The 22554-nt window shown below is 47.4% G+C and overlaps 1 protein-coding gene across 4 annotated transcripts; it reads left to right on the forward strand.

Moving 5' to 3' along the window:
• The first annotated feature begins 90 nt into the window (after window positions 1–90).
• On the forward strand, window positions 91–21262 carry LARP4 (La ribonucleoprotein 4). Of its 4 annotated transcripts, none has more exons than XM_051641405.1 (17): window positions 91–203; window positions 4875–5048; window positions 5249–5396; window positions 6034–6192; window positions 6531–6606; window positions 7123–7259; window positions 7356–7459; window positions 8479–8589; window positions 8969–9022; window positions 9651–9860; window positions 10284–10387; window positions 13533–13766; window positions 14537–14585; window positions 14786–14944; window positions 15492–15613; window positions 15895–16063; window positions 16276–21262. In XM_051641405.1, exons 2-17 carry the CDS (start codon window positions 4998–5000, stop codon window positions 16597–16599), a joined length of 2211 nt encoding a protein of 736 aa, XP_051497365.1. In that variant the 5' UTR covers window positions 91–203; window positions 4875–4997; the 3' UTR covers window positions 16600–21262. The 4 variants fall into 4 exon arrangements, with proteins under 4 accessions (XP_051497365.1, XP_051497366.1, XP_051497368.1 ...); XM_051641406.1 differs by having other exon boundaries at window positions 5252–5396; XM_051641408.1 differs by lacking the exon at window positions 4875–5048 and having other exon boundaries at window positions 95–203.
• The last annotated feature ends 1292 nt before the right edge of the window (window positions 21263–22554 follow it).

Below are 22554 nucleotides of genomic sequence, written 5' to 3' on the forward strand. Positions count from 1 at the left end.
GCCCCGGTAGCGCTCGCCGTGCTCCGGAAGAGGCGGCGGGCGGAGGGAGGGAAGGAGGGGGCCGGGCCCTGGCGGCAGCAGCCGGAGGCGGAGCCCGAGTGTCCTTATCGCTGGCGCGGCCGCCGCCGGGCAGCGGGGAGCGCGGCGGGGAGCGCGGGCCCGGCGGCCTGGGCGCGGGGGGCAGGATGCTGCTCTTCGTGGAGGTGAGGGCGGCGGGGCCGGGCCGGGCGGGCCGGGCCATGTGGCGGGAGGGCCGCGCACGCTGCTCCGCGCCGCGCTTGGGTGGGGGGGGGGGAGGGGAGGGGACGGGGCTGACACAGCAAATCCGGGGGCGGCGGCCGCGGGCCCGGCGGGTGAAAGGGGGGACCGGGCGCTCTGGAAGGTTCCGGGGGTCTCGGCGCGGGGGTGAAAGGCACCGCGGTGACCTTCCGGGGGAGCCGGCGCGGCGCGGCCTGCCGTGAAGGTTACGCGCGGTGCGGGCCCTGGGGCGGCCGCGCACGCCGGGCCGGGCCCGTTCGGCCGCGGGCGGGACTCGTGGGGCTTCCTGAGCCCCCGGGGGCCGGCGGGGAGCGGAGCAGCCCCGGCAGCGGCGGCGCGGGCCCGGCCCGGGAGCGCGGGGCTGCGCGGCGCCGCTGGGCCCGGGCAGGCTGGCGGCGCGGCCCCGGCGGCGGCTGCGCTTGATGCGTTAATAGACGGAGCTGGGGGTGGGGGGGGGACGCGGTGGGGGGCAAGGAGCGCGGCTGCGAGAGCGGGCGGCCCGTCCCCAGGCGTGGAGGTGACCGGGGGGGGGGGCGGGCGGGTCGGTGTGACCCTCCCCGGGCCGGGCGGGTGGGCAGCGCCCTGGGCCGGGCCGGGGTCCGCAGCTCCTGCCCCGGCGGCTGCTGCTGCTGCTTCTTCTTCCACCGTTTGGGGCGTTTTGTGGGATTCGGGAAAGGTTTTCTAAGCATGTGCTTTATAAACGCGGGCGCCCGCGCTGCGGCCTTAAACTTTGCAGGAAGTTTTAGTCCAGAAAGCGCCGGGAAGCAGGAGGTGCCCGGGGGGGGAAGGGGGTTGGCAGCCCTGTGTGCTGTTCAGGCAGAGGGGCTGGGGGCTTCGCCTCGATGCCGACCTGTGTTCTGCTGCTGAAAGCCTCTAAATAAAAAGGTTTGGGAAAGATTTTCTTTTCCTTGCTTCGGATTTTTTGGAGGCGAACGTTAATTTGCACCGAGAGGAAAAAAGATGTCTCCAACAGAGGCCTGAGGACCTGGAGACTGGGTTTTACAGATCAGGAGCCCGGGAGCCAGGTCTGGGGGTGCAGGGAATCCTTCAGGAGGGCAGACCTGCCTGACTTGGGCAGCTTTGTTTGATCTCCTTCTTTCTGTCCCGCTGGTGGTGTTGGGAGTTTCTGTGATCTTCATTCAGGAGGCATCAATAATGTTGAGTTTTGTGTTCCTGAGGACAATCCAGACCTTCTGGAAGTGCCTTTTTGCTGCCAGGACAGGGAAGTCGAGCTCTTGACCAGTAGTTCTGAAACCCTGCAGTCTTGAGAGCAGCTTTTACCTCAGGATCTTTGGGGTTGCCTGAAAAATAAGGTACAGAACCAGATGTGTGAGAAGCCCTGAAGTTTTCAGGAGGATCCACTGACTTGTTTTGGCTGCTTGAACTTAACTGAAAGGTGCTTGTGCTGAGTATTGCAAGTTGATTCCTTCACAGTGGAATTGTGTTTTCCTTTAGTATCTTTTAGCTCCAAAACCCTGCTGCAGTCAGGAGGCTTATGCTGTTTTTCATGCATTAATATTTGGGGTAGGTCTGGTTCTTCACTTGCAGCCAGGACCAACATGCTGTTAATGATGAATAATGAAGGTGCTTTGGGAAGATGGTTACATTTGGTGTGAAAATGTGTTTGAGAACAGGTTGTTGTGCCTGCTTTGGTCAGTTGAGTACGTGCTTCTGATTTAATATATTAGTCATTTATTGGGAAAGAGGAAATCTCTGCATGTCAGGTGGGTGACACACTGCCCTGGCTGTGGCCAGTGGTGTTTTCTAGCTAGATGAGGAGGACTGTGAGCACTGAGTGTTGCTGTGTCCCTCTCAGCAAGTGAGGGTTCCTGCTCCCCCTCTGGTAACAAACCAGAGGGTCCCTGCTCACAGCACATTGGGGGACACCACTGACACAGGCGATGGAGGTGCCACTTTCCTTCCAAAGGCTGAAGGAGCCTCCCCTGGTCCTGGGGAGCTTTGTACTGGCTGATAAAAGAAACATGCTGAGGAAGGAGCTCTCTGGTGACCGTTCAAGTTAATTTGTGTTTCAAGAGTTACCTGGGCTGCTGTTAGGTGATACCCTGCAGTAGGATTCAGAGGAGTCCTGCCTGGTGCTTTGGGGCTGACACCAGCTTCCTTGCTGCTTTGGTTGGCTTCCCAGCCTGGCTGAGCTGGGAGCAGGTAAGGATGCTGATGGGGGTCCCAGCCCCCTGCAGCTGCCTGTTCCCCCCATCTCGTGTCCCCAGCCAGCACGAGGCTTCTCTCTGCAGCCTCCCCCTGCCACAGCTCTGCTGACCTTTGGGTTTTTCCCCTTTTACTTACATTTCTATTTCTGGAAAATATTTAGATTCTCACCTCACAAGTTTTATTAAATTCTCTTTAGATTTTTTTCACTTACATTCACTTCTAGAGTCAGTCCCCTCTGGGAAATCTGTCACAAGCTCAGTGTGGAGATTTTGCTTGCTATTGAATTGCTATTAAAACAGAGCTTTAAAAGAATGAGACTTTTGTTGGCTTAATGAAATCTGTTAAATGTGAAAGTTTGAATAAGAAAAATGTTCTTTGCCATCCTGTCAAAATGAGATGGATGCTTCACTTGTCAATTTTTGAGGAATTGCTGGAGGAGAATCTTTGATCCACTGGAAGTAATGTGAGCTGGAGGGAAGCTCTGCTGAGGGGGCAGCTTTGTCAGCTGGTGGAGACCAGCGAGTGCTCCCAACCTTTGTCACTCTGTAAAGCTTTAACCTCATCATGAAAGTTCCCGATAGCAGCTGGGAGGAGTGTTCTGCAGCCAATCAAACTGCTCAGTGTTCCTCAGCCTCAGTTAAATAAGCAAGAATGGCTATTTTGGCCTTCTCTCCAGGAGAGCTGCTTGCCAGAACAGCGTGGGGCTGCTCCTGGAGCACGGACCTTATGTAAATTAGGGACTTTTGATCTGCTCTGAGTCCCTGGTGTCCTGCTCTTAAGATGCACAACATCAGGGCTGGGTCTTGCAGAGGTATCATGGAGTGTTTCTAGAGGAACGAGGAAGGAGCCCAAGTTGGTTCAGATGTTTCAGCTCTTGTATTAATGGCTCCATTCATGCGTTATCAGCTGGAATCTTTTCAGTTTCTGAGCACCTTCCCCTGTCATCTCTGAGCTCCATGTCACCACGTATGACATTGTGTTTGCTCAAGTCAGGAACATCATCTGCCATACCCAGAGTTGCTTCTTACTCTTGATTACCTCAGAAGTGCAGTAATATCCCCCCCCAGGTGTTTCAGTTTCACTTTATCATACTTATTCCTTAAAATTACTTTCAGCTTGAGTTCAGGCTGACCTCACAGACATAAGGCAGGGTTTATTTTTGTAAAATAATGACTCATCCTGGACATGTCCTTCTTTTTTGCTTCGATGAAAAGTAAATTCAAGGAAATGGGACCAGCTCTGGAGCAGGTGCCCTTGCTGCTCACAGGAGAGAGCAGCAGCTGAGCTGGATTTGAGTTTTGAACTCCATGAACTATATTGACAGTGAAAGTTTGTGGGTGCAACAGGTTACTGGGTTTTTTCTTCTAAGGTTTTGTTGCAGAACAACTACTCTGGAAACCAAGAAGGGAAATGTACACGTGTCCTTTGACGCTGAACTATTTCTAGTTCTTTCTGTTTCTATATTATTCTGGTAAGATTGAGAAAAGGGGGAAGTTTCCATTGCTGTGGGGATGGAATCAGTTGTGCTTGGGGTGTTTTGAATCCCAGAGGGCCTTGCAAAAGTAGTGATCTTTGTTTTCCCTTCTCTCGTGACTGGATTGAACCTCTCCAGTGTTTGGAGGCTTTTTGTTACTGTATTTGGGCTTGTCCTTGTGGCAAATAGCTTTGGAACTAGGTGTGACCTTGGCAGAAGAATTATCTCTAAAGGTATTGCAACTGCTTCCTTATCCTTTCACTTTGTTTGAGGCCTCGTGTAAGCCACTCCTCAGCTTCAGGATCCAGGAGGCTGGCCTCTGGAATATCAGACTTACTTACTTGTGAGATAGAAGCTGGGATGAATGACTTTTTGCCTTTAAAATTCAAGCAAACGGGTGTGAGTGAGGTGGACTTGTGTTCAACGTCTGAGGGAAGCTGTTCAGAGGAAGCCCTGTTAGTTGCTTAGAAGTTGTGAGGAGCTCTCGAGAGGAGGGTTCTTGCCCAAGTGTGGTTTTCTAATCTGGGTGGAAGGAGTTAGATTTGTCATTGTGGAGTGAAAGCCCCTCACAGTGCTTCTCCTCTGTGCTGTTCTTGGGTTGTTGGACTCCCCACTTTTGAGCTTCTGAGCAGCTCTCAGGGAGGGCCCTTGGAGAGGGTGCTCTCTTCTGCTGCTCAAAAGTGGTGCTGTGTTTGTCAGGTTCCAGGTTAGGATCCAGCAGCTTTTCCCCTATTTACCCTCTTTAATTTTGGTCCTTGTTGCCCAGTCTCAAAGTGAGAAGCTGCTGCTCCCCCCTCCCAGCAGGCTCTGGTGGTGGGTACATTTGTCTTGGCACTTCACAAACTTTAATCTCCTCAGTTACAGGTTAAAGGGAATCATTAGTAGGAGTCTATAAGATGTCGTTAAACGCACGGGGAAACCAAGATCATTAGTTTCTTCTCCTTGAAATGTGTTTTTTTACCTTCCTTTCTAGGAAGGGGTCTGGAGGAGGGAGAATTTCCCTTCCTGGTGAGAGGGGACTGGAGCATAATGACAGTCAAGTCTTTAAAAGCTTGTGAGTGCCCAGAGTCCTTCCCGGTAGCCGCTCCCTCCGCTGATGTTGTCGGATGTCAATAAAGAGAGGTTGGAGGCAACACTTCCAATGGAGGTAGAAATGAAATACTTGGAAAATACCAAGGATTTTCCTCTTTTGATTAATGAACAATCACTTAGGTGCTTAATAGTGGGTTAGACACTTGAGATGTGGAACTCTAGAAAAATCACTAAATTGAACTTTATTGTCTGGCTTGACTTCTAAAGCATCTTTGGGTTCTTCTTTCCCTAATAGGAGTGTTCTGGTCTCTTCAGCAGGTGACATCGAAAGGTGCTGGCTTAAACCCTAACGCTAAAGTGTGGCAAGAAGTGCCCCAGGGGGGTGGTGAGGCTGTGCCCCCCACAAATGGCACAGAGCACTCGTGGCAGGAGACGGCGGCTGCACCGGGGGCTCCCACCGAGGGTGAGAAGTGAGGGGGTTGGGGTGGGATCCCTCCCTGCTGGGGGCACGGGGGCTCTCTGGAAGAGTTGAGGGAGAAGCAGCCTCTTGCTCTGGAGGTTGTTGTCAAGAGTGTGTGGAGATGATGGGTCTGAGTGGTGAGCTGTGGTGCAGGGGTTCCCTGCAGCAGGAGCAGGATCTCAGGGGCCCGGTGATGACTGAGTAACGCGCTAAGAGGGAAACAAGGTGCTAAAAGTGTAGAAATGGATTCAGGACTTGTCTTGTTCACCATTGCTGCACTTTAGCAGACACTTGACCCAGTGAACAGGAAGATAAGATCTGAGGGCCACCTACAATCCTCGTAGATCAGTGAGGTGCTGCTGAGCAGCCTTTGTGCTGGACTAGAGACTGCAGTGCATCTGGGGTCAGTGCCTTGCAGTTTAGTCCATGTTCTGACCGTAAGACAGTCAATCTTGTCATCCAGAATGAAATATTCAAAGTGGTTTAACTCTTCTGATTTGACTTGGAGTTGCTACCAAGCCAAAATTGAGTTCTCAAATTCTGGAGCATTTGTTTTAATGTTGGTAACCAACATTTTTCAAATGGAAAATATTCTGAAGCTTACGTCAGGATTTCTGTTGGTGATGTGGTTGTTTCCCAGGTACCATAGAGATTTCAGAGGACAGCTGCAAGCAGTATGAGGTCATGTATTCCCCGACTTGTGAAGCCACCAGGAATGGCACAGGAGTTGATGAGGCATCTGCAAATGGGATTGTCCTGGCAACTGAAGATCTTGGATACCAAATCTATGAAGTGTCTGGTGAGTATTCAGGTTAGATCCTGCTGCCAGTACCTGTAATCCTCCAGGGTCTGCTACAGTTCTGGTATGACATGTAATTCCTGGGTAGGAATTCTTCAGTGTCCCATTCCATGTGTATTCTAGAAGGTCCAAGCCACCCATAGCACTTGGCCAGGGAGGTGAGAACCATGAGGCCTCACTCATGTGGAGAAGGTGTCCCATGGTGGTCTTTAAGCACCTCTCATGAGCCTCTTGGGCTTACCCAGAAGGATTAATTCTGTTGTTGTACAATGGAACCTCCTCTTGCTTTGTGTTCATGCTGTGAAACTGAGATTGATGGTGCCTGTGGTAACTTCCAGGTGAAGGCAGCTCCACTGTGTCCACAGAAGACATTAGAGAATGTTTGAAAAAACAGCTTGAATTCTGCTTCTCACGGTACAGTTCAGTTCATTCAACTTTGTCTAAATCCTCTATTAAAATCATTGACAATTTCCTCCCTTTTTTGGCTTGACGTGTGCTGTCATCTCCATAAACATGTTAAATGTGAGTGAGAGAGTTGGTTGTGACATGATCTGTAGGAACCCTGTGGTACCTCTCAGCAGTTCCAGTCCTGTCCCTGCTTCCTGGTCCTTTAATGAGAACTGAGTGTGACTCCTGTGCCTCCTGTTGTCAGATGTTGAGATCGTTTAGCTGTGTCTTACCAGAAGAGGTCTCTTGGGCAAGATGTTTTTCCCACTATCATACAGAGGACTGTGACTTCTATTGAGTTTTTTCTTTTAGTTATTCTGCTTTGTGTTGATCTGCCAGGAATTTCTCCAGGAGAGAAAATCAGAGTTGGTTTTGGCTGGAGTGGGCTGGGAATGGTATTGGTGAATAGTTGAGCATGTAGCTCTCTCGTTGTGTGAGTAAAGCTCAGGATTTTCATCAAATGGTCAACTTGTGTCTTCGTAGTGAGAATCTTTCCAAGGATCTCTACTTGATGTCTCAAATGGACAGTGATCAGTTTGTTCCAATATGGACAATTGCCAACATGGAAGGCATCAAGAAGCTGACAACCGATATGGACCTTATTCTGGAAGTTTTGAGATGTGAGTCTGGGGGTTTGGACCCTGTGTGAGCAGGACAAGGAATCCTTCCTTGCACAGTGTCCAGTGCTAAAGCCAACTTTGATGTTTTCATCTTAGCTTCTCCCATGGTACAAGTGGATGAGAGGGGGGAGAAGGTCAGACCGAACCACAAGCGCTGCATCATCATCCTGCGTGAGATCCCTGAAACAACCCCCATAGAGGTAAATGAACAGGAAGGTCAGGAAGAAGTGAAAGCCTGTTGATGTTTTTTGGAAGGTGTCTTCAGCAGTGCTTCCAACAGCATTAGGAACTGCTGCTTAAAAGGTGAACTGGTATTTAATGGGATTAAACAGGGATATTTTTCTTGGAAACCACATGAGTAGTTTTTGTCTGCGTGGTTGTGTTGTCAGAAAAGCCAAAGCAGAAACCTGTCGTGTTGTCTCTTCCCAGTATTAAAATGCTCTAAAATAAACTCTTTTTCCACGAAAAACTGGGCTATCTGGGCCTTTCTGCAAGGAGGTTTGAACAGGTCTCTTTAGATCCAAAAAGTAAGCTCAGTCTAGGGCATAGATTGGAATTCAGGCTGAATTTTTGTCACAGCAGTAACTTTACTTGAAGTCAGAGGGTTGTTCTGGCAGCAAGAAAAGTTACTAAACATTTCTCATTCATTGTGACCCAGTGTGAGCTGAGCTCATTATGTTCAGAGAAGGGAGGATAATAAAATTCCTACTGATATTTGGCTAACAGAATGATTTGGTTCTTTGTTTTTTAGAGTTGTAACACAGGGTGTTTGTCTAGCAATTTTTAATTAGTTCTAGCATTTTTAATTAGTTCTTTTAGTGCAAATGTTGAACAGCTGCTTTGCTCTCTCTTTAAAATCTGATTATTGCAAAGCTGTCAAGTTGCCTTGTCTTAGAAATATTTCTTAGACTTGTTCTTGTCCTGATGACTCTCCTGATACTCTTCCATGTAGCAATGTCACCAGTTCTACCCTGATCTTGATATTCTTACCAGATGGGCCTGACATGTTTTATCTGGAGAGCTCAGGAGGCTGGGCTGGTGTTCCTGGGCTAGAAACAGGATAACTTGGTATCTGGCAGAGCTGCTGGGAAGGAAAAGATCATCTCTGGTCCAGGGAAAGGCACAGCTGAGGAACTGGAGTATCAACTTCAGTTGATAGAATGTTCAATTCCCAGCTTAGAGCTTGGTCCCCTTAACTGCCTGACTTCTTCTCCCCCAGGAGGTGAAAGCTCTGTTCAAAAATGAGAACTGCCCCAAAGTGATAAGCTGTGAGTTTGCTCACAACAACAACTGGTACGTCACATTCCAGTCGGACACGGATGCACAGCAGGTAAGGCTGCCCCAGCTGTTACACCTCACTTCTGGTAGGAGTATTTCCCTTGCTTAAGACTCATGCTTTCTGCAGCAAAAAGTTAACATTTATTTATTGATCCCCCCCCTTTTTTTTTTTTTTTATTTTAAGAGCCTATTGGCATATTCTAGTTAATAGAGAGAAAAAGCTGAGAGATGCTGGGGTTACAGTTCCCTTCTTTGCCTCAGCACCCTCCAGCCACAGCTGCCAGGGGGGTGCTGAACTTGAAGTGATGATGGATTTAGCTGGGCTCACAGGGGAGCACACTGCTAAACACTCAAGTCAAACCGTGTGATACCCTTTGAAAAGTACCATTTTTTCGAGATATTCTGATGTTAATCTTTTTTTATGTCTGCAGGCATTTAAATACTTAAGGGAAGAAGTGAAAACCTTTCAGGGCAAGCCAGTAATGGTAAGGCTGCTTTATGTGAGGTTTGAATTGAATGATTGGTTGTTTCTGTTTGGATGACTGTGCATTTATGGGGGTACAGGAGAGTGGAATTAGCAGTGGGATAGTTGATAACCCTGGCTGTGTACCCCTGACCTCATTCAAGCTCACAGGGTGGCTTTGAAAATTGACAATTCAGTGGTTGATGGTTGTTCACAGTGCTGCTTCCCTGGAGGGGTGAAATACATTCCTGCTTTGTTTTCCCTTCTTCCCAGCATCTGGGTCTGCAGAACCCAGGAGAGGGACTCTTGCCATCAGGAGTCTCCAGCCTGAGTTTGCTGCTGGACAGATAAAGGGGCATCAAGTTGTGTTGTGAAAGGAGCTGTCAAAATTGCAGGCTGGGCAGCTGCTCCAGGCAGCAGTGTGTGGGTTAATTTGCACAGACCCTCCAGCCAGAGCAGCCTGTGTCCTTCCCCAGCACCCTGCAGGGTTGTGCCCTGGCTTGATTTTTATCAGAATTTTGATTTGTAAGCAGCAATCGTCTTTCCTCCTCGCATCCCTTCTGCTCTCATTTCAGTAAGAATAAAGATGTCATGTTCTGCTGCTCCTTCTCTCCCAGCTGATGCCTGTGATGTGATTTGATATCTTGCAGGCCAGGATAAAAGCCATCAACACATTTTTTGCTAAGAATGGTTACCGGGTAGTGGATTCCAGTGTCTACCCTCAGCCAGTCCAAACCCAAGCCCAGTTTGCCTCCCCACTCTTCATGCAGCCTGTCTACAGCCCCCAGCAGTACTCCATCTACAGCATCGTGCCTCAGACCTGGTCTCCAAATCCTGCACCTTACTTTGAAACACCACTGGTGAGTGACAGTGAGGGGAGCACGCCCAAAACTGGTTAACAAATCCATAGTTTTAGTGGGCTTCTCAGCCGTAGAATTCACAGGTTTTCTAGTCAGATCCCTCTGGTACTTTGGGTGACAGTCAGGCTGTCAGAGGGGCTGCATGTCTCACCCTTGGCTGTCATTTATTTCCAGAAGTTTTGGTGTGAAATTGCATTATCCAGTAGCTTTGTAGCTCTTCCAAGAACAGGAGGACTCTGATGCCCAAGCAGATGTGCAGCCTGTGAACCTGGTGGGGGTTTTGCTTCAATAAGAAGTTGACAGCACACCAGATAGGGCAGCCCAGTGTAAAAGTACAGACTGGATGAATAACTGCTGATCTCATAAAACTGCAAACGTTTTTCTTTTTCTGTTCAGCCACTGAGACTGTTCTGTCTGTTGCAGGCCCCCTTTCCTAACGGTGGATTTGTGAATGGCTTTAACACACCAGGATCATATAAAACAAATGCTGCTTCTTTGAGCATAGGTCGCCCATTCCATAGGAATCGGTAAGACAGCTCTGCCAGTTGTTTGCTCTCTGAGAACCTGGGCTCCTGAAGTGTTCCTTTGCACCTGTAAAATGCAGTGTCTTGTGGTGGGACTAGGTTACTGACTTGGTTTATTAAATGTGTGATGTTTTTCAACTTGATGTATAAAATGAATATCAAGGTGGCACCTTAAGATCCTAAAATAATGGACATATGTGCTGGAGAGAGCAAAAGTAGCTCCTCTAAAAGCCTCACAGGAACTTCTGCAGACAAATAACTTCCTCTTAAGGTAATACTTCTAATTGTGTTTGTTATATGCAGGTTATAAACTCCTGCAGCACACATGTAGGCTTTTCCTGTGGTGTGATTAGCCTTGCAGAGAGCCAGTCAGTTTCTGCAGTTGGGACTTGCATGCCCTGGAACTGCTCCGTGCTGAGGCTGTTGCTAAAATTTATTTGCTTTATCCCCATCTCTGCTGATAACTGTAAGGACTCAGATATAAACACTGGGGAGGAGGAAACAGCTTTATATTTGCTGGATCAGTCCTCTGAGTACAATGGAGTAGTAATCTGCTTGTGTGGGTGGAAATTGTTTTATTTGCAAGCTCTTTCAGTGTGTTGAGCATGCGGGCTGGCAGCACAGGGGTTGCTTTTTATATTGTTGGAGAAACCAGTTGACAGCTGCGGGTACCAGCAGTGGGTTTGTGGTGCAGTTCAGGTTTGTGGCTGGTGAACTTTGGAATTTGGAATAGTGACTCAGCAGAGTGTCAATACAGGCTGTGAAGCTGGTAGTGTGACTACTTGGAAAGTGGGACAGCTGGCTGAGTTGCAGCTGCCCAACTCCCAGCCAAGGTCTTTTTATAAAGAGTTGGGGTTTGTGCCTTAAATTGTGCCTAAAATTAAAACCTGTAAAACTCCCATGCATATGGAACCTGTCAGAAGTATGGCTGGATGCTGAAACTGTACAAGAATTAATTGTATGCACCCAAATATTAACATCTTAAATGCCCACACGTTCACTGCTGCCTTGTAGATCACATCTGTGTCCTCCTGAAGCTTTTAAAACTTCTGGTTACCTTAAGACTTTTAATGTGTAAAACTTCAGTCGTGGTGAAGTTAGAGGTTTAGGGTCAAGTATGAGCAGGTTCTGCGGGTCTGTCTGGGGCATCTTATCTTTCCTGCCAATCTTGTTCAGCCTTTGTGCCAGCAGAAAGCTCTTGTTTTTGTGGGAATAAATCCTCATCTCCTGGAAGCAGACAGGAGTCAGGCTTCAGCAGGATCCCTTGGCAAACAGGAGCTGCCAAGGGAACGTGAGGCTCGGCCCCGGGTTCGGCCCAGTGATGATCAAGTATCGCGCTAAGAGAGAACAGGTCCAGCAGTTGCTGTCTGGGCAGCCTGCACTTCATGCTCCTCCTCCTCTTTGCTCTCTCACATAATCTCTCCCTCTCTCTGCTTTTTTTTTTTTTTTCCTTCTTTTTTTCTTCCTTATCTTTTCATGTCTTTTCTGCTTTGCTCTTCTGCCCAGACAAGACTGTGGCCTTCTCCATGACGGGTAAGATTATGAGATCTGAGGGCTGAAGAAGGGCTTGAGAAGCTTCCATTTTATGAACAAAATGGAAGGATTTTGTTAACTTGGCTCCTCCTCCCTGTGGTTTTTGCTGATGGAAAACTTAACCTTATTGAGGCCTTCAAACTGGTTCTTAATGCTTCTTGGAGCTGTGAAGTATGAATTAATCTTTGTTCAGTGTATCTTCTCTTGAGCTGCAGAGGAGTTCATGTGGAGAGCTTCATCCAGCTGCTGCTCTTGGGGTTCTGTCCTGGCTCATTAAGCTTGATTTGTTTTGTCATCAGGCAGTTAATAGTTAAGTATTGGATTTTTCTCTGTAGATAAACATTTGTTTAAGCCAGGCATATTTGTTTTGCCCTGATTTGTTGCAACATCCTTGTGGGAAGAGAAAAGTGAGTTTTTGTATACAGAGAATCCTCAGTGCTAATATTGGTTAAATTGATGTTTTTCTGCCCAGCCATCTAAAAGATAACTTAGAGAATGTCTTCGGTGAAGCAGATGATTTTGCTCAAAATTGGACTATTAAAAGGTGAATTTTGTTCTGCCTTCTGGTTACATGTGAAATGCTGCAAAACTTCCAGCTGTTAATTGTAAGGCTGTGGAGAGGCCTGTCAGAGAGTGCTGGAGTTGGTTCTTAAAATACCAGAGGACAAAGGCTGAGAAGGGAGAGGGATCTGCTGCTGCACCACATCAGTTACTGCTCTTCTGATTTACTGCTAACAAATGATAATTTGTATTATCTTATTTTGCCCTCTTTTCCTCCCACCTTAAATTCTCTGATCAGGTAGGAGGGAGCAAGTTTATTGGTAGAAGCTGGAAGAAAACGACCTCTTTGTGAGGCAGTCAGGTCTGTGGCATCCATGACATGCCTTTCCATGTTCCAAGGAAATGCAGCTTTCATGCTGAATAATCAATAACTGGGTGAAATGTCTGGGGTGTTGTGAGCTGCAGGGTCAGTGATCTGGGAATTTGATAACGGGAACAGTGAGACTGAGATCCTGGCTTTTCACCCTCTTGGAGATGGGGCACTCACTACCCCAGCCTTATCTCCCTTGTTCTCTTCAGCCTGTTCAGTTGTCACCTACTCCTGGCTTCCTTTTTCAATGCAGGCTTTTTGCTTGTGGCCAGATCAGCTTGTTCCTCAGGCTTGGCTTAGTTCTCCAGATCACTTTCCAACACCCTGTGCCCGTGCTGCAGGCCCAGACAACTGAGGAATCCCTCTTTGGGTTCTCCAGGCTCTCCTGCCACCCCTAGATCGGAGGTTTTTGTGTTGGCTGGTTGGGTTTTGGGACGGGGGGTTGGTTCCCCACCTTGGTGTCTGTTGGGCAGTGATCTCGATGTTTACTTCAAATGGCAACACTTGAGAGGAGGCTGCAATAAAAAACGTAGGTGGTGGGAAGCAGGTAGGAACTAGATGGTCTTCTTCGTCCCTTCCAACCCAAACCATTCTATGAATCTATGTAGGAAACGGCCACTCTGGAGTTCTAGTTCTACTGACCCCCTCCTTCCTTGTCAGCTGGAAATGAGCTGTGGTTGGTGCTTGTCTGGAGTTCTGTTGTGTGAGCTCTGGGTTCCACAGCTGCTGCTCTGTGTCCCGCAGCGTGAAGCCGCATTTCCGCTCGCCCAGCAGCTCGGAACACGCTGCCGAGGGTCCCGCTGCCGCCAGCCCCCTGCCCCTGGGGGAGGGAGCACTGAGCAGAACCAGCTCCAGGAGCTTCGTCATGGAGCGGCACAACAGCACGTTACCGGGGCACCAAGACCAAGGCTATTCCCAGAAGGATTCTCCCACGGCACAGATGGAGCAGAACGGAGATTATGGCATCGGCAGGGGCAGGTGAGGAGCTCCCAGTGCTGCTGCTGGGATACGGTGCTGGGGGTTGAGGTGGCCTGTGAGAGCCAAGGATCATCAACCACTGGCACAGTGTGTGTTTCTCTAAAGACTGACCAGGGGAAAGCTGACATTTCAATAAGCCAGGCATGATAAATACTCAGCTGGCAGCATTAATGCGTCCTGCTTGGCTGTGCAGCTGCTAGTTGTCCTGACAAAGACCTTGCAGTAAGATGGTGAGGTGTCTTTATTTCAGAATAACTGTCTGATTTGCCTCCAGAGTTAAGAGTTGCTGAAGGAAAGTTGGTAATTCTATTGCTGTAAATAATAAGCAAATCATCAGTTGTGGAAATTTGATGCTCCTAAATATTCTAAGATCGACTGGTTTTAGCTTTTGTTAATTCAGAGTTTAGACACTTCAAAATAAGCAATCAAGGTGGGAGACCAAGTGACCAAGGTGTGAGAAATCAGTTATTATTACTACAAAATTATAGGATGCTATTCTGTAATCTTATACTCTAATTGTGCTTGCTCAGTTAGGATGCTCTGGGGCACCTCCTGCATGGGGAGAGAGAAGAGAAATAGCTTCCCCTATTGGGGATGTTCCAAGAGTGTAAGAGCTCTGCCCCCTCCTGAGGATGGAGAACATCCCAGAGCTGTGTCCTGAGCACCATCAGGAGGCTGGGCTGCTGTGACCCCTGCCACAGGCCCCCTGTTGTGCAGATGGGTGTGCATTGCAGGTGAATGCACTGACTGACTTGTTCTTGCCTTTAAAGGAGGAACGTTTTCAGAGGTCGGAGGAGACGAGAAGACGACCGAGTTTCAGTAAGTTCCACTTCCCTGACTGGGAGGAGCTGCACAAAGTGCCATGTGTTGGCCTTGCATTTGCTGAAGGAATGGCTTGGTCCTTAATTGCTCAGATTCCAGTGCAGACATCCTGTGTTTCTAGGAAATTCCCTGACCCTTGTTCAATGCTTTTAGTTCTCAGTGTTGTGGCTCTGTTAAAGGGTATTTTCCTTCTCTAGAGACCTCAACCTTCAGCAGAAACAAAGACTCAGACACCAAAGTTTGACTTGCTAGCATCAAATTTCCCACCTTTGCCTGGCAGCACAGCAAAAATACCAGGAGAGTCGTTGCTGGAGAGCAGGATGTCAGATATTGTCAAAGGAGTCTGCAAAGAAAAGGTACCAGCTCTTTTCTGGCACACACAGGACTGTGGATTTGTTGTGTCTCCCTCTTCCCTGTGTGAAGAGCCTGTTTATGTTAGAGCTGCACTTGAGAAGCTTTAAGCCCAGACATCACACTACGTGTATCAGTTTTCTGTCTTGGATTTTCTTGGCTTTTTAGCTTAGGGGTTTAGCTGAGGCTGTAGTGACACTGTTGTGGGCTGGGTACTGTTCTGGGATAAAGCAGGCAAATGGGGAGTGCTGCCTGTTGAAGCAGGAGCAGTTTGTGTCGTGCAGGCAAGGCCTGTTTCCAGATGAGTCGGTTATTTGAGCTGATGGGGCCAGGCATTGATAATCTGTTGGATCCAGCCTTACTTCTCGTTTTATCCACTGCTTGTTTTGCCCATATAAAGCCTGATTGCTCTGGAGACAGTGCTCCCAAAGAAGCAGAATTTCTCTAATTATGGCTTGAGCAGCCTTTGGAAATATCTCACTTCTCAGATGTCTTGGTAGGGCATATTGAGGAGCAATTTAAGCACATCTCTGATCTTTCCATATTTTGCAGGAAAGCAAAGATTTGCTGCCCAGCTGTCCAGCTCCTGCTCAGGAAGAACAGCCACCCAGCACTGTCCAACAGCCTGTGACAAGTGTGAGTTCACCAAGCCAGACTGAAGCTGTGGTGTTAAGGTAAGCAGATTACTTGAATCCAGAATATTAACATCTGCATGTTCTAGCAAAGGCTCTGGCTGGTGACCAGCAAGGTGGCAATGATGTTTGGTGTTCTCTGCCTGTTGTGGGCAGCTTCTCCAGAGGCCACTAGATGGAAATAACAAGTCATGGGTGGTAATGGCTGCACCATCCTGTTCTGCAAACAATGCAGCTGTGTCTTCAAAGAAAGAAAATGCTTTCTCAAACATTAATTTCTGTGTGAGTAGGTTTTAGTGTTCAATTGTTCTTGGTTTTAACAGCACAGTTCAGCCAGACAGCAAAACAGAAGAAGTGTCTGCTCAGAAGGATGTTCCCAGCCACGCTTCCCCACCGGTGTCCGTCTCTCCTGTCAGTGCTGCAAAGCCTCCCAGGACAAGCAGTGCTTCTCCCTCTGCGAGTGCAAGTGCAGCTCCTGCCTTGTCAGTGCAGGTAGGGCCCAGAGCAGGGACTGGGGGAACTTGGGGAGCTTTCTCTGCAGCATCTTCTGCTGCAGCACCTGGGACCTTCTCTTGTGCAGTTTGACCCAGCCGTGGTGTAATCACTTGCTGTTCGTGGTCTTGCTGTGGTGCCTGGGGTAGTCTGGAGGAGCACAGCAGGGACACATTCTGGTCTGTAAACCTTGCTCTTCCTTGGTCCCACAGGAGCCACGCAAGCTGAGCTATGCTGAAGTTTGCCAGAAGCCCCCAAAGGAGCCTCCTCCCGTTCCTGTCCAGCCTCTTCGGGAACATCGCACCAACATAGTTCCCCCTGCCAAAAATGAAGAAAGCAGCACACCTGAGAAGGCTCAGGAGAAGGTTGAAGGTCGAATGAAGGATTATTCTGGGTTCCGAGGCAACGGGCCTCCCAGGGGAGCTGCTGGGAAAATCAGGGAACAGAGGCGCCAGTTTGGACGCAGATCATCGCCTCAGGGAGCACCGCGACGGATCGGCAAGGAGCAGTACGTGCCACCCCGGTCACCAAAGTAACACTTGTCCAGCCAATTATTCTCTTATTTAATTTGAGCTGTGGACTAATGAGCAGCAAAGGAGAACTGTGAGAAAGAAGTATTTTCGTGAAGGGGAATACTGAACTGGAGCGTGGCTTGTGTGGAGGAGTTGTTGGAGGGTCCCAAAATTCATCTCTAGAAGTGATTTCGCGAATGCTGGAGGATTCCAATCAATATAAATATAGAGATTATAATTTTTGTATTTTTTTGTTTTTAATTTGCAGAGGGGTTCCTGCTTGAAATCAGTTTTTGGGGGTGTGAAACTAGCGTTTTGAGAAGGTGAAAGAATATGAATTGACAAATTAACCTGTCCCTTGGTGTGGGAGGAAAAGGATAAGAGAATATTATTTTTTTGAAAAAAAACGAGCATTTCTGTAAAATTATAACTTTTTTTAACCTATTTAACATTTGGCTTGTTGGATGGTGTGTCTGCCATGGGTGGCCTGGCACTGCAGGGCACGTCTGCAGCTGAGGGGCTGGGTCAGTGTGTGAGTGGAACGAGTGCAGCCAGATACTGGTGTCACGACGTAGTCACTGATGAGAAAACCTGAATGTACTGCTGTAGTAAACCTTGTGTTTCCAGCTTGAAGTGTAGTCTCTTGACCTTACTAATAGTTCATTCAGCAAGCTTTTTAAACTAAACCTGTGCAGGATGCTGGATTGTAGATCAGAGCACGTGGGCAGCAAATCCTGTCTTCTAGAGGCAACTGGAAGGAGGCAGAAGGGGGCACGTCAGAAGTTTTAATTTGCTCTTTTTTTTCCTTCCCTCCTTTTGAGGGCAACTTCTTAGGTTTTGTTTTTAATCCTGCTTGTTGCTTTCTGTAATCTCTTTTATCACAGACTTGTGTACATTTCTTTTGGTATGTTTTCCTGAGGCAGGCCCAGTGTAGGGTTGATGGGTGGCTACACAGTAGGTGATGGTAGTGTGACAAATGAAGAGCTGGGAATTCCAGAGTGGAGTTCCAGGGGTGGAATTTCTGCAAGGGGGAGCTCTGGCTGCCCCACCAGAGTTAAGCTGATGTCTCTCTGACTGGTTAGCAGATCAGAGATGTGGCTGGGTGTTCTCTATACTGACCTGTCTTGTGTTCTGGAGCAGGGCACGGGACACTCATACTAGAAATCAGGGTTTGTATCTACTGGGAACTCAATGTTTACAGCTGATGTGGTAGCAACTGACTTTTTAGCTGTTGAAGGTGGAACTAAAGGCTAAACAAAACCCCTCATGTTCAGAGAAGTTACTTGAAAGTTCTTGCCTAGCTGACTAAATTTGCAACACTATTGTGTAGTAAGTGGTTAAGTTTAAAGGTGATTACAGTAATGACCGAAATAGAAAAATTCAGTGCATTAATCTGCCAAAATTAGCATGCCAGGGTTCCAAGTTCTGTGTAAAGTGGTAGGGAAAAGTAGCTTCCAGCAGTAAGAATCACACCTTTTGGGTTTTTTCTTCTTTTTTTTTTTTTTTCTTTTTTTAAGTGAATAGCAAATGTACAAAGTTAAAGTTGTAAGTTGTGAACACTGGAAAACTCAATTGTGAAATATACAGTAAACATCTTAGTAATATATGCTAGTGTTGCCATTAGGATGAATGTAAGTGGAGGTTAAAATAACTGTGAAAAAAAATCTTCATTTTCTGATTTCTTAGCCAGATAACCCGTGGCAACTTCTTACTCTGTAGGCATTCTCTATCAACTGCTTTGAGAACACTCATATCTATTTTTATAAATATATATATAAAGCCAGAGTTGTCATTTCTCTAACTTATTATTCAGCTTGGCAGTTGCTTTGATTTGATTCATAACACAAGATAATGTATTTATGCAGTTAACTGTTCATTTCTACGCATGTCATATATATATACATCTATATATATATATATATATAAAAAAAAAGAAACCAAAATCATTATTCACTTTTAAACTACCTGTACTGGGTTTGGGAGGTTTTTTTTAATTTAGTAAAAAAAATTGTTGATCACATCTGCAGTTTAAAGATACTTACAGAACCCTTCTCCATGTGTTTCAAGAATGATACACATGTGGGAATGAGAGAGAAGTTTAAACATTTTTTAAAAGTGTTAAAGTTTTGAAATGAAATGGATTGAAAGTTAACTTTTAATCATTTTAAAGGCTATAAACAATTACTGCAGTCAAAGTGGAGGAAAAAAATAAATCTGTGTGATAGTAACAAATATTTAGGATAGATGTGCACTGACCTTGCAAGGTTGAGGAAGTGTTGGGGTGCCAGGAGCTGGTTTTGCTGCTCAGAGGAAGAGGTTTTTTGGGAAGAGGTTGGTGCAGATGTTTGATCCCTGGTCTCCGTGGTGAAGGTGCCAGTTCTGATCCGTGTGCAGTGCACAGAGTGACCTTGTAGTGCTGAAAGTAGCTGAGTTTTTAACAGTTGTGGCATGTAACTTCTTCATTTATTAGATGTGGAGGAAAAAAAATAATAAAATAGTAACTGCAGTTCAATCTTTCTTGTAAGGTGATTGGAAAAACTTGATGGTGGGAAGGATGCTTTGTGTGTCCCAGGTGTGTGTTCTCCAGCAGCAGATTAAGGCTCTTGTACAGTGTATGCAAATCAGTCTGTAAAACTGGTGGCTTTTTCCAGCATATTCCAAGTTTCATCACATTAGGGCTCTCAGAAATTATTTATTTGATACCTGCAAGGATTTCACTTCAGCGTTTCCCTTCCCCCCCTGCCTCCCCCATTTATAATTGTGGGGTTGGTTGGTTCTTTTTTTCCTTTTTCTTTTTTTGTGTGTGTGTGCAGATGGGGGAGGAGGGCGTAAATAACCAAGTAAATATAAAAGGCTGTGAAAACCTTAGTTTTGTGTGCAAGTTCTCCTGCAGTACTTGTATTGCATGGCAAACATGTAAGGTAGACGGGCTAAGCTGCTACATTCTCATCCCCCTGATGGACTCAGGCCCAGTGACTGTGTCTGTGCCCACCAAGGTGGGACAGGACAAAGGGGGGACAACATCAGCAGAGGTGAAAGTGCCCCTGGTTCCCCAGCCCTGTTCAGTGTGCACTTGAAGTGACAAACAACAGTTCCCCGTGGTTCCTTCTTGGTAACTCACCACCTAAGGGAAAGAGGGATTTTAACTCTACCTGAGATGAGGTACCAGAAGGTGCAAATCACGTGTAACTTTCAGTTTGATGAACTGTGACTTGTTTTCAGAGTTGTTGATTTCTTACTTTTGTTGTTAGCTACAGAGGTGTGCTTCCCCAGGTTGAGTTCTTTTCCAAGTGGTTGTGCATGGAAAAGATTGGGCCTCTCTCTTGTACTTCTGCTGGGGAGTGAGAAGTAATATTTGCATGTGATAGTAAAATTTAAAGTGCAACAAGTTGTGTTGTTTTTTGTTTTTTCTTTTGATTTCTAAACTTTAAGTTAGTTTTATAGTATCTTACATTCCTGCTATTTTTGTTTGTGTTTGTTTTGTTTTTGTTTTTCTAAAGTTAGCCTGGCACAGTATGATGGTGCAGTTTTAGCAGTAGATTTAAAAAAAAAAAAAGTAAAATAATAATAATAATTAAAAAAAAAGAGTAACCCACTATTAACCAGAAGAGAAGGATGATACTGTGGCAGATCAGTAGCAAATAAGTGACTTAATCAATGCTTTACTGTAGTTCAATAGCTATGGCCTTACTACTTTGTCAATATCAGCTTAATTGTCTTGAAAATGTCTGCTATTTTTACTGTTACCCAAGTGACTGATCACCTGGGGTAAAATATCTGGTATGTACAGATGATATTTTAAATTTGTAAAATGCACCCTTGTGTTACAGACGATGCAACAGAAATGCACTTCGGGGGGAAATTGCTTCTGATAAGTTTTTTTGTAAATCCTTGATTACTACAGATATGCAATAGAATTTTTTGTTTCTAATTTTGATATTTCCTTCTGAAACATAAGATTGTTGCCATTAATCTGAATGATTTATCATGCTCTTCTTTGTGTGTATATATTACATATAGTCTGAGCTTCCTTTAGGATGGTACATAATTTTGGTTTGTTGTAGTATTTTAGTTGGCTCTTCTCTTAAGTGCCTTTAGTGCAGGCACTTCAAGAGGTTAATTGAGTCTGTTTTTAATGTACAGTTGGGAGGACTTGAAATGGAGTTAAAGCAACTTATTTCTGAAAAATCCATCTGCAAACTTAACCTGTAACAACTTTAAAATTTTATATTTAAGAACCAGAGGTTTATTTTTATGGAGCTTCAGTTATGGATACAGTTTCCAAAAATGCAACTTCAAATGTAAACAGACTGTGCACAAATGGGTTTTGTTCTAATTTTTATAGAATACAAAATATTCAGATAATATATTGAGCTCAAGTTATGACAGACATCTTGTTCCTCCCGGATGAATCCAGCTTCCCCTTGGCATTTATGATCTCTCTTCAAAGTGGTAGGGCTTCAGTGGAAGGAGAAAAAAGCAACCTATCTGGCTTCTATACTTTGTCTGTTCTGGTATATTCCTGTTGTCAAAACTGTCCAAAACAAAATTTGTGTAAAGTAGGTTCATGCTTTAAATGTTAAAATGATAATACATGTATTTGTATTTGTTTTTGACATTGCCAAGGTGCTATGGGAAATTGAAATAACAGTTAGAAAAATAAAGCTGATTTAAAAGACAAAAAAAACCCAAACCAAAACACAAAACAACAAAAAAAACCCCACCAAACCCCAACCAAGCTCCTTTTTGCCGTTGTGCTGTTGAACTGGCTCTTTTCTTTTGCTGCAGCTCCTTCAAACTGTCCCTTCTCCAGGGTACAAACCCTTTAGCAACTGCTGCCCTCACTAGCCTTTGGGTTTTGCCCCCCCTAACCTTTGGGTTTTGCCCCCCGTAGCCTTTGGGTTTTGCCCCCCCTAACCTTTGGGGTTTGCCCCCCTAACCTTTGGGGTTTGCCCCCCATGCCTTTGGGTTTTGCCCCCCCTAACCTTTGGGGTTTGCCCCCCATGCCTTTGGGTTTTGCCCCCCCTAACCTTTGGGGTTTGCCCCCCTAGCCTTTGGGTTTTTCCCCCCTAGCCTTTGGGGTTTGCCCCAGTATCACCCCGTGTGAGGGATGGAGGTCGGGGGAGCTGTGGGTGTTGGAGTGAGAACCTAAACCAGCCTGCCAGGAGCCCCTGCCTCACGGCCCTGGCCCTGGGCCTCTCAGCAGCCGAGTTTGGGGGTAAAATTTCTTCTTTACCAAGACGGGCAGAAAACGCTTTCGTGGCTTTTTATAAGGTGTTTTCAGCCGCAGCTTCAAGGGTCCCTGGGGGTCTTGGGGGCGGCCTTCACCCCTGAAAGAGAAGGGTGGTCCCCTGAGGGGACCTGGCTTCTGCCGCGGGGAGCGGCGGCCGCTCCTCGGGGGGGCTCGGGGTCCCGCTCGGGGGGCACTCGGCTCCCTAAAGCCTCATCGCACCCCCGCGGGCGGTGGAAGAGCGGGTCCCGTGCCCAGGAGCAGGTCCCGGTGCCCAGCAGCGGGTCCGGGTGCCCATGAGCGGATCCCAATGCCCAGCAGCGGGTCCCGGTGCCCGGGAGCGGCTCCCGGTGCTCGGGAGCGGGTCCGGGTGCCCGGGAGCGGCTCCCGGTGCCCAGGATCGCGGATCCAGGTGCCCCACAGCGGGTTCCCGGTGCCCAGCAGCGGGTCCGGGTGCCCAGCAGCGGATCCCGGTGCTTAAGAGCGGATCCCGGTGCCCAGGATCGCGGATCCCGGTGCCCGGGAGCGGGTCCCGGTGCTCAAGAGCGGATCCCGGTGTCCAGGATCGCGGATCCAGGTGCCCCACAGCGGGTTCCCGGTGCCCAGCAGCGGGTCCGGGTGCCCAGCAGCGGATCCCGGTGCTTAAGAGCGGATCCCGGTGCCCAGGAGCGGGTCCCGGTGCTTAAGAGCGGATCCCGGTGCCCAGGAGCGGGTCCCGGTGCCCCGCAGCGGGGCCGGGTGCGCTGCAG

Source organism: Apus apus, chromosome 28 (assembly GCF_020740795.1).
Source record: "Apus apus isolate bApuApu2 chromosome 28, bApuApu2.pri.cur, whole genome shotgun sequence".
NCBI lineage: Eukaryota > Metazoa > Chordata > Aves > Apodiformes > Apodidae > Apus > Apus apus.